Raw genomic sequence first — 11648 nt, forward strand, 5'->3', positions numbered from 1 at the left:
CCATGGTGAATGTTAGCACCTTTAAGGGATGCTATCAGTCTTTCATATTTGATCCCAACTCACCCATCAAATAAGGAACGGAAGAAAAAGGAAATCTCTTAGCAAATGAACCCAGAGGGAAAGGAAGAGGAGCAAAGTGTGAAGATAGAGAAGCTACATGATGGTGTTCAATTAATTGGATACAAGATGGAGAGAAAAGCCTTGCTTGTACCTTTCCCATGCTGCCTGTCAGGTGACTACAAGTATAATAAAACTACAAGATGGATTGACAAACACACAAATAAGCATTTCCTCAGGTCATTATGAATCAATGAGCTTCGCAAGAATAATAATAATAATTAATTGAACTAAATGATGATTTTTCCAAGTCAGAAGTTCATATGAAATCAGCTTTGACTGATGCTATGGAGAGGAAGGGAAACCTAGTAGTGACATTGGAGCTGGCATTCGCATGCTTGAAATCATTCACCAGAATGTAGAAATGTAGGATCAACTATAATAGATGAAAGGAGGGGATGGCTCCAAGCTGTTGATGAAATCTTGAGGGCTTCTTCAGTTGGGCAAGACTCTAGGTAGTGATGATTCCTGGAGATTGTCCTCTTCCAAAGACCTAGCGTGTTTTATGGAGATTGGAACTCGGCTATAAAGAGAATTTTAGATAGATGAGCAGGGTGAGAACCATCGACCATGGAAGTGGCTGACAACAAGGATTTGATGTGATGAGAGTGCCTTTGCCTCATGATGGGTGGTTGGTCTTCATATAGATCTTCACACGCTAGTGAATCCAGGGAAAGGATCTAGCCAGTAATTACTTTACTTTGTAATTTTAAGAAGATCGATATGCATGAACCCTGGTCATCAGTATCCAATCCTGGTTCTTTCCTGAAATCCACAAGTCTTGGTTCTTCCCCTTGAGATAAAATCAGGATCTACTGAAGGGCGAGATGAGATTAGGTTCTTCTCCTAATTACAAAAGAATAATCTTGTACAAGATCTTGTTAATCTTGATTCTCTCTCATGAAAGAAAGTTCATTAATACGGAGAGATTATGGTAGCATATGCTCTCTCTCTCTCTCTCTCTCTCTCTCTCTCTCTCTCTCTCTCCCCCCTATATATCCATAGATCTTTTAAGATATTTGCTTTGATTGTGAATGGGAAGGCTGTATCTTAGTGAATCTCAGGAAAAGACCTAACTAATACTTACTTTCTAATTTTAAAATTCCTTCCAAAAAAATTATTTTATAAAATACCTATATGAATAAAACCTACTCCTAGTTTTCTCCTCTCCGCTAATATGAGCGTGGTTCTTCCTCTCAAAAGTAAAATAATGGCATGATTACGATACATTCTTCCCTATGTGGCAAAATCAATGATCTGAGTTGATAGGAACCAAAAGCTATAATAAAGTTCATTTCACCATAATACAGTTCATTTCACCGCCTGAATCTTGTCCTTGGAATATGGCAAGAACGACCTGTGGTTGCATGAAGCAAATGGCATACTGAAGAATGCGTGAAATACCTTTGCAACACCTAATAACAATGCATTAGTAACATGTTTCATGGGGTTAATTCTGTTTCTTCGAAGCTTCCAATATCACTGCTCTGCTGATGTGTTGCATGGTTGACTCCATAATGACGAGCGCTTCCCTTCTTCTGGTTCCAATCAACTCATTTCATTTGCCGGAAACCGGACTGCAGATTGGCTGGTGAGAGATTCAATGGGGACAACAGAATCAGAATTTCTTTGGAGCTCTAATTTTGATCCTGAACTTGATAATACTGTTATTAGTTTGGAAGGGGAGTTTCCCCTTTTCTCTAGCTCCCCACTGTTGCACTGATTTTGAAGTTGTTCCCTACAACCAAATAGGTTTCCCTAAAACAAATGGATTGAAAGCACAGCATGACTGAAGTGTGCCAGCAATTGCAACCTCTATCATACAGCACAAGCTTAAGAAAGTAAAAAAGAACAGAATCTCTTAATAAACAAGAGAACCATGGATCCTGCAAGCATCCAAAGTTGATCAATATAGCTATGAGAGCTTTACATTGTACCCTTAACAACTTGTCCAAATAGGTGGATTAAAAATAAAGCTAGATGGTTCTAATACCAAAACAAGAAGAATACATGTCCAGGTGGAATACCCTGTTATCTTGCAGGGGCTGCATGTCATCGGAAGAACATAGCTTCCATGATCGAGGTTCCTTGAAGAGAGAAAACAAAGTTCTTGACAAGGATGACAATGTATGGTGTAGATACCGATGAAAACAGAACAAGCCTGTATATATTTACACAAGACACCAAGCACTTCAGTATCAGCCAGGAACAAAGTAATCCATCTTGTCCACAGGAAGATTTAGAACTGATGTTTCCACCTGTAACATGTCCAAAAAATATGCTTGTTATTCCATTGTATCCACAAGAATGAAGTAAAATAAAATAAAATAAAATAAAATAATAATAATAATAATAATAATAATAATAATAATAAGGGAATAAATTATTTGTTCTCCATCCAAAACAGGTTATTATATGTTTTTCAGACATCTGTGTGCCAACTTCACCCATTTAACCCATACATACATTTCAATGTATGCTTGCGCTTATATCCTCGGATAGTTTGCGTACTTTGCCAATATTGCTTGTTTCACTTTGTATGTAGGTCAAACTACCTTACATAAAGCACTGAATGTATTTTGTCTATTCATAGTTGTTCATTTGATATCCTATTTGAAGCAGTTCTATGCTTCAAAATAGTCTAACCAATTATTTGACAACAGAGGATAACCTCTCTGGTCAAACTAGACAGAATTACAGCAGAAGGTGGTGAAACACAAAATTTCATAACAACAAACAATAAAAGCACCACTTGCTTGAGAGCTTCACTCCTGAAACTCAAATTTTAAAGAAACCACTTGTTTCAAAGGGCTGAAAATGCTCTCAAAGCCAAGAATAACAAAATGAAGAATGCCTCAACAAGGAAGGCAAACTTGTCTGTTGAAATGAATTCAAACCTCTAAAGAAATTCAAATCAGAAGTGAACTCAGAGCGAACATACATTCATTCTAATGATGTATATAAATTTTTTTAGTGGCGCAACTAATAACAAAGTCAGCTGCTGTAGAAGATGCCGTAAGGGATTAGCCAACCAGCATGCAAAGCTAGCAAAGCCCAATAATGAACTTGCCTGGTGCCATAAAGTGCATATTTGAGATGTGCATTGCCCCAGATCTAAAATAAGGTTAAGCAACAAATTGAAATCATCAGAGAGACCCATTACAAGATATACCTATTTTGTTAAGTGTATTAACTTTCATATAACCAGATGCTTACAAAAGGTGGAAATGATTTCTTATACACAAAAAATTAAAAAAAAAATACTGCTTTCCTAGGGTTCTCAAATAATCAATGAAGTTCATCAGCTGAACTTTTTAACATGCTCAGAAAGAAAAGTACAAAAAGAATAGTACACAGAAAGGAGACTGTACAAACTAGAATTAAAGAGCGACTAACTCTAGTGACTATTTCACTAATAGTACAGAATTTGCTAGAAAGTCACATACCTCCTCAAATGGAACAAATACAAAGGGTGTCAAACCCCTTCTATGGGAAATAGCAGGCACATCAGGGTTATGCGTCTCATCCTCCTGCCAGCCTTCTACAACTCCAAGCATGTCTTCCTGATTTCTTATTTCACTTTCATTTACACCAGTTGTAAGAAGTTTTAAAAGGTCCAGACGATTGTTTGCCCCAATTGTAGTACCTCTAAGCCTGCAAAAAGCCACCAGTTTAAAAAGAACTTAGAACTGCATCCATGTAAGTGGCATAACAATTTTATCAGTTGATGCAAATAGGTGCACTGAAGCTTCAGCTGTGCACCTTAAAGCTAATGATACTAGAAGGTACCATAATGAGCAGTATTATTAACGGAATACCTTAGGAGCATCCTTAAAAGAGTATGACGTGAGCCTGGGTACAACAGCGCAGCTTCAAGCTACAACAAATGAAACAAGATATGCATAAACGAGTCAAAAACTTTTTAGCTTCCTGAAAACAAAGAATTTATCTAGCACTGTCAATGTGATAGACTTTTCGAAGCATGTATTTGGAGAGAGAGTTTTAAGGCTTTCGAATACAGACATGGTCTTCAGTTAATGTGTAATCACCCTTGAAAACAGAGTCTGCCTTAGATGCACGGAAATTCATGCATTTTGCCACCTCCTTTACTCTTTGAGAAGAAACCTGGTAGTATAAAATAATAACTGTCAGAACAATATATCATAAAGAAACAAACTTCTACTGACCACTTTCACCAGTTCATGATTACAACCTTGTAGAGGAACTTTCCACTTGGATAAAATCTCAAGTAACGATAGTAGCAGACCTGCAAAGCAGAAGAGGTAGTTATAGATCAGAGCCTAAAAGAATAGGGCCAACTCGAAGAGAAAATGAATAACCCACATTCCCAATATAAGGATTTGTTTTCTCTTAGTCAATAACCATCTGACATGTAAATTACATTGTAAACTGCCTGTAGACAATTATGATGATAAAGCCATAAAAACATATCATACCACATGGACAGGATTTGTAACTTTCCACTCTGCAACTCCAGTACGAATGTAAGTATTCCTACTCACATAAAGGCCTGATAAAATGAGAAAGGTTGAAGTCAGTTTTTTTTTTCTCCTTTTCATGCCACTATAAAGGTATGCCCAACAATAGACCATAATTGAGGGAAGCTTAATTTTACAGACTGCAGAATCATGAAGAGATAAAATAAATATGAAGTACTTAATGTTGCAGGATCCCTTTTTTTTAAAAGGAAAAAGAGTATACACAGATCTATGTTAAATGAGATTAGTACTTTTATTTTAAGTAAAATTTCTTTTTTGTTTTACTTTTCTAGTCTTGGTGAAAAATGTGATCATATGAGCATCCCTCTAGTGCTTGGTACTCATACAGTCTTTGTTCATGAACATTCAGATAACAGACGATGTCAGGTGAGCCCTTACCCGCACTCCGAGCAGGTGGGTATCGACGGACACAACGACTTAATCAACTGGATCCACCGAAGATAAAATGAAAGAGAAAGGGGTTTTCGAGCAAAAGGTTGGCCTTTGTTAAGGGGCACCAATGTGGGGAAAGGCAATGTTCCTTCTATTCATCACTACTTAGTGTTAGAAAAATAACTGATTTACCAGAATAGTAACAGATGTTAAATCATAAAGATAAAAAGGAACAACTATTATGTAACTGGGTGGCCAATGAAGAATGCATTCATTATCTATGAAGTCAGCAGATTCAGACAGATGTAAAATTGTGATGAACCAGTTAACCATATGAAAACAAGTACCCTAAGCCAAAGAAGTTTTTGAATGGAAACAATCAGAAAGTCACTGTGAGGACTTTGTCTCGAGCACATCAAATGGTGCTTAGTGCGTATTTACCATCACTGCGAATCCTTGGCCTTCGAACCCACATTTTCCTCCAAGAACCCTCATACATAGACTGGACAATCTTGTAGTTTGTTTCTGCTCCAGACATCTTCATAAGCAGGTTTATATGTTTCAGTTGATGTTGTTGCAAATAAAAAATAAATTTTGTTTTAACAGGAATATAAGTACCTGCCAAGTTTTTAGGCACACAGTGCGCCATAAACTGGGATTACGGATAGTATATCTCCATTTGCGGCAGACACATGCTGCCCTTCCTAAAGTGTAAGGACTCGTTCGTGCAAAAACCTGTTATGATAAGTCATGTCATTACACAATTGTTATCAGTGGATGCAATCAGTACTCAGTATATTGCTGAGATATGGGAGCTTGATCTCATAAGCAAAAAGATACACCAACTCATATAGTTGTGGAAAAAGTAAATAGTGGATAAAAGTAGCACATTGAACATCAAATATACCATATCAAAATCATGGCACATAGGGCATCACTCCATAAAAATGGACCCAATTCAGGGTCGTACCACAGTGCTATGAATAAAGTATGGGAACTTGCTGAATCAAAAATTAAACATTTTAACATTATATGTAGTTTATTGACAGTGACCCAAAAGAAACATTCTCATGCAACATTTTGCAGTGAAGAATATGTTAAGGCAGCCATAAGACAAGCAGACCTAGCTAAGCTGTTTGGCATCCCTCTCCATACGGGAGAGGTCCAAAATTTGAACCCTGGAGGTGGACATCCAACTGCGCTTCTTTAAGGGGGAAAAAAAGACAACTACTTCAAGCAGAGTACCATATCAACTCATATCAGTAATTCTTATAATCAATTGCCCTTTTTGACTATAATGCACATACTACAGCTTGAACTGACCAAATTCTTTTTCTCGAACCCGACCTGCTTGTTAACTCAGATGCATTCACTTGAACCAAGATGGTACCCCCACCCCCCAACATCTAATGTACACAACCCAATAATGTAATTTCCACTTCTTAAGTGTTAAATCCTCTTGATTTACAGTAGAATGTAGATATCAAACAAATGTAAGAGCTACAACCAAACAACTTTATCACCAAAAAAAAAAAAAAAACACTAGTAGAAGCCATGGAGTCTATGTAAAACTTGGGCAAAATGAAAATTTGCATGGAGCTACATGCTTTAAAAGTATATTGTAGTCCTCCTAAATATACTCATGTTATGCAGATGAAACATATTTATTGCATAAATTTCCAAATCCGTACAGCATATAGAGAGTACTTTGATATCTTTCTTTTAGACAAAATACATGATTGTGCGGAGCATTAAACAATACCTCAAAGAGCAACTCATCCGGCAAACAGCGATGTATAAGGGCTGGATCAGAAAAAGGCTTACCACTGACACTTCCAAACGGTGCAACAGGCCGAACCCTAATCCCATATAGATCTAATCAGAAAACCAAGAATAAGTAACAAATAAATTAAGAAACATCCAAAAAATTTATAAAGAGACATTGGATTTCATGAATTATCCAAGATCTAGTAAACAATAAACTAATAAAGAAGACTGCAATTGCAATCATTTATTGAACAAATTATATACATATTGCATCAGTGTAAAAGGAGAAGAAAGGAGCATCTGCACAGGTAAATAACCATTAGTCTCAACATATAGGTACTGCAGACTTACTCAGCCAAGGTCTTTCTGTTCCAAGGAACTGCACAGTTCTCAAACGGGAGAATGAGCTAAGTTCTGAAGGAACTGATATGGAGATGTCTGCATAAATGCATTAACAATGACATAAGCATGGCAACTATCAGATAACAACCAAAGCAGTAAATAATTATGCACAAATGGTGCATCAACAATCAATATTTAACAGTTTGAGCTTCATTTTTTATCAGCTATCAACTAAATGTCAACCTCCACTCTTTTAAATCTAGGCTTGGGACTGGCACTGCTGGTGTTAACCGAGGACTGAAATTTCTTAGTAGATTATCTCTAACAATTATGCCTGAAAGCCTTGTTCTCCGATCAACGAAACCTCAAAAAATGCATTCTAATCTCTTAGGTGTTTCCCAGTTTTCTTTGTTTGAAAGTTCATAAAAAAATAGTTTTACAAAAAATCGTTGTTTTTCTTTCAGGAAAAAAGTACAAGTGACATAGACAACCTTTTCCTTAGATAGGGAAGTTTACTCCATTCAGTTGAACCAAAGAAGAGCAATGTTCTAAGCATCTATAAACAAGCAAATTTAGACTTGAACCCTGATAAAAAAAAGTATGAAAAATCTAAAAACTTATCAAATTAGCTATTTGATGGGTAAATCCATCTTTCTTTACGCTGAACCATCGCATGCACATACTAATGCCAATATCCCCATATTACAGATCCACATATTCCTAAATTCAAGATAGTGAGAGAGAAGGGAAATGACAAAAAAAAAAAAGCATAAAAAGCTTGGAGTAAATGCAAAGAAAACCATAATTTGTGTCAACTGAAACAATTAAAGCTCGAAACCACATGATAATCCAAATATTCTCGACCAAGAAGTAATTGGTTAACAATACATCGACAAATGGATTATAACATGGATTACAACCACGATTTGTACAAATTCATGCGAAAAATCCCATCTTTACCAGAAACCCACACTCAAAACCATACAATCCGCATGCACCAATCGAGAAGTCCCAAACTTTATCTCCTTTTTCACCCGCAGAGTCATGCAACAGCTTAAATAAGGAACAAAGATCCCATCTTTTTGAGAGATCGAAATGCCCAGAAAATCCCAAAATTTCTCAACAATTACGAAGGAATTAGTCTGTAGTGTTCAGAAATAAACCAAAATAGGGAAGAATTCGTAAGAAGAGATGCTACCTGAAGCCATTGGAATAAGAGATCGATGGATTTCTTTCAAGTTTCTACCGCGAGGGCGGATAGAAGAAACGAGTTGGAGAAAACCTCGACAAATCGCAGGCCGTTGCGAAAGCAGAAGACCAACAAAAAGAGAACCCCCGCCCCACCAATCCAAATCCTAACGGTTCGTTTCCACACGGACGGCTGTGATGTCTACCAGATGATGAGCGAATCTTCCCGGGGTTTGGGACTTCCGGGTCCCAGCTAGCAGTCTAGAATCATCTTCCCGCCGGATCACCCCCGTAGATTTTAGTACGAACTTCTGATCTGAACCGTCCAATTTGTCTAATTTCGGCCTTGCCGGGACAAGTTCTCTTGGTTTGTTTTTGGCCTAAAAATTATTGAATTGTTGGTGTAGGCGAGCCCAACCTGACCTAATTCATAGTTCTGGTCCGTTTGGGCTCCAATTACAAAATTTGTGTTGGATTTTGGGGTGAATCCACTAGTCCTTCACCAATTGCTTGTATATTTGGATCTGCTCTAGTTAAACTTTGAAATAGAGAGGTGTAATTTATCAATCAGCTCTAGTTAAATTTTGAAATAGAGAGGTGTAATTTATCAATCACAACCGTTCATGTGTTGCACAGTAACCATGATTGAGAGGGCCTTACAAGGTACACAAGATATAAGCCATGTGAAACCAAACAAATCCCTCCCAATGATGCTCATCATGCAATACACAAGCGACCGTGATTGGCAAGTTGGACTTCCCCAATTCAACTACAAATTAGAGAAGATGCTCACTCATTACTTACTTTCAGAAAAACACTAGTTGGATTCCCCCAATTCAACCGTGAATTAGAGACGATGCGGACTTATTGCTCATCTCAGCAAAAGAAACACCACTTGACAATTATTTCGGTCATACTTATCAAGCCTTTATCTCCTCCAAAATGACAAAATGCCGAATATGATTATCGAATGAATATCAAATATGTAGCTAAATGTCATAAATTGCATAACATAATTGGAAGGCTGCTCGCGCTGCTTGAATGAAGAAATATACAACATGCTTGTACTGCTCGCTTATTGCATGCAAGGCAAAGTATGAATCTTGCAATTTTCTAGCATTTTATATCCATGATAAGCTACAACATTTTTTGTGTATATATATATATATATATATATATATATATATATATATATATATATCCTTGTCCACTTTTTATGTCTAAAGCTTGTGTGTTAAATAATCAAATAAAAAGGTTGTATGTCACTGCAAACTTTCTGTATGACTAATGCTCTATTTGGGATTGCTATTTGGTAATAGAACTTTTAAAGTTTTTAGAAGTAGAGCTTTTGAAAAGTAGAGCTTTTGGAAGTAGAGTTTTTATTAAAAACTATTTGTTGTTTGTTAACTACATTTCTGAAAAACCGTGAAACTTTAACATATCGAGAAAGTACTTTGGTATGATAAATTGACAATAAAAGATATTATATAGTATTGCATAGTGGAGTATAATACAATGTAATATTATAAATTATTATATATTAAAATAATATTATTTTGTATAATATTATTATAATATAGTGTAATATAGATTTGAGTACTACAACATAATATTATTAAGATCCTAGCTAATAAAGGTAATTTGGATTATGGTCATACTTTAACAAAAAGGGGTCCTTTTGTCCTTCTAATAGCATGGCATGTTTTTAATACATTATGTAGTCTTCCAATTAGCATTTGAATTATTTGTTTCACAAATTCATGACACCACATTATGCAAAAGACTTACAAAGAGACCACATTTTATATACTTTAATTAACTTAAAATAACCTGCATAACTCACAACTTCTAAATTAATTACTAGGTTTCCATTACTATGGCATGCATACCTGCAGCATTTCAGAGCTTTTTATGGTGTCAAATAATCAAAGACATGAGAAAATATTGTTTAGTCATTAATTAAAATCTAAATAGGAAAACTTGGGAACTAAATCCAACAATCTATGTTGGATATATATGTCAGGAGAATCTTATAAAATTATATGACCTATGTTGCTACAAATCCAATAAACATAGCATGATATATGCTGCTATCAAAATCTACCATATATCCAAATAGCTATTACCAGTAGGCGATGCATAGCTCCTCCTCCTTCAAAAAAAAAAAAAAAAAACAAGAAGAAATTATAAGAGCCTTTTGCATAGTCAAGCATAGTTGTTGTGCGGTCAATTCCATCAAAATTCTAAATTTTATATATGCTCTAAGTTCAACAGGCTAGGTACGTATACATGTAAAAGAGTTTTAGCATAAAAAATAACAATATCCAAACTAAATGGCCACTGCTCGAGCTCGGTTAATTCTACTGAATGTTCGAGTTGATCCATGCCTAAGTTCAAGGGTTACATACATATGTAAAAGAGATTTAGCGCAGATATAGATTTGTTTGAACTAAATCGTCATTGCTCAAGCCAAATGACCATGATAAAACATTTATGGACGCACATCATGGGAGCCTAAAGTTTAAGGTCAAGCTCAAGAGAAAATACAAACATAAGCCTACAAGCAACCTAAGCTAGCTTGGTTCGTCTTGGTGCTATATGTCTCGTCTAATGCCATTGCATAAAAGAAGTCAAAATAACAATAGAATAAGGTTAAATAAAACTTCTAAAGTCATTACAATGTATCAAAGATATAGATGACCGGTAATTGTACAAAGATCAGACTCTTTGGTTTCAATCAAAAGAGCCATCAAGGTTAGCTAAATGAGGGACTACAAAATTGAAGTGTTTTAACTTAAGATTGGATTAGTGGCAACCAAGATAGCAACATCATACGACTAGTCACTGCAAAATCCAACTAAATTCATGGATATTAGTACTTTCTCTAATGGTTCGAAATATGTTAGCCACGGTTCAAGAATCACAAGAATAAACTACTTCCAGCTTGCGCAAGGACACATCGCTTGGATGCATGACATTTAGGACTGTATCTTTAACTCTAGCTCCCTACCACACCCCACCATAACTTTTTTTTATTTTATTTTTACGTTTTTTTAAATTTGGGTGGTAACCCCTCTTATATATTTTCAACTCACAAGACGCTTGGTTCTAGGGTTACCATCACCTATTTACATGGAAGGGGACAACTTGGTAGGAGCTAATCGTGTTTTGGTCACAAAAAGGCAAAGATACTTATGCAAGGGGTTCTTTACAAAACAATTTTGAAACTTGCTACTAATAACATTATCAATGATCACTTTTGTTTTTAGATTTATATATATCTCAAAAGTTTCAATTAGCTCATGCACTCAAGAAAATTAAAGTTGCCAACAAGCTTTCAGG

The 11648-nt window shown here is 35.9% G+C and overlaps 1 protein-coding gene across 4 annotated transcripts; it reads right to left on the minus strand.

Annotated features, from left to right (window-relative positions):
• Positions 1–1999: 1999 nt before the first annotated feature.
• On the minus strand, positions 2000–8438 carry FBP7 (F-box protein 7). 4 transcript variants are annotated; one of them, XM_008783270.5, is made up of 11 exons: positions 8317–8438; positions 7128–7214; positions 6834–6868; positions 5628–5744; positions 5451–5547; positions 4575–4648; positions 4331–4384; positions 4141–4242; positions 3936–3994; positions 3564–3771; positions 2000–2375 (listed from the first exon to the last, which is right to left on the minus strand). In XM_008783270.5, the coding sequence occupies exons 1-11, from the start codon at positions 8324–8326 to the stop codon at positions 2316–2318; spliced, it is 903 nt and encodes a 300-aa protein (XP_008781492.1). In that variant the 5' UTR covers positions 8327–8438; the 3' UTR covers positions 2000–2315. The 4 variants fall into 4 exon arrangements, with proteins under 4 accessions (XP_008781492.1, XP_008781490.1, XP_088576623.1 ...); XM_008783268.5 differs by having other exon boundaries at positions 6772–6884; XM_088720497.1 differs by having other exon boundaries at positions 6834–6884; positions 8317–8370.
• Between the last annotated feature and the right edge of the window lie 3210 nt (positions 8439–11648).

This window comes from Phoenix dactylifera, chromosome 4 (assembly GCF_051530095.1).
Source record: "Phoenix dactylifera cultivar Ajwa chromosome 4, Ajwa_hap1_PhDact_Kaust_v1.1, whole genome shotgun sequence".
In the NCBI taxonomy this organism is placed as follows: Eukaryota; Viridiplantae; Streptophyta; class Magnoliopsida; order Arecales; family Arecaceae; genus Phoenix; species Phoenix dactylifera.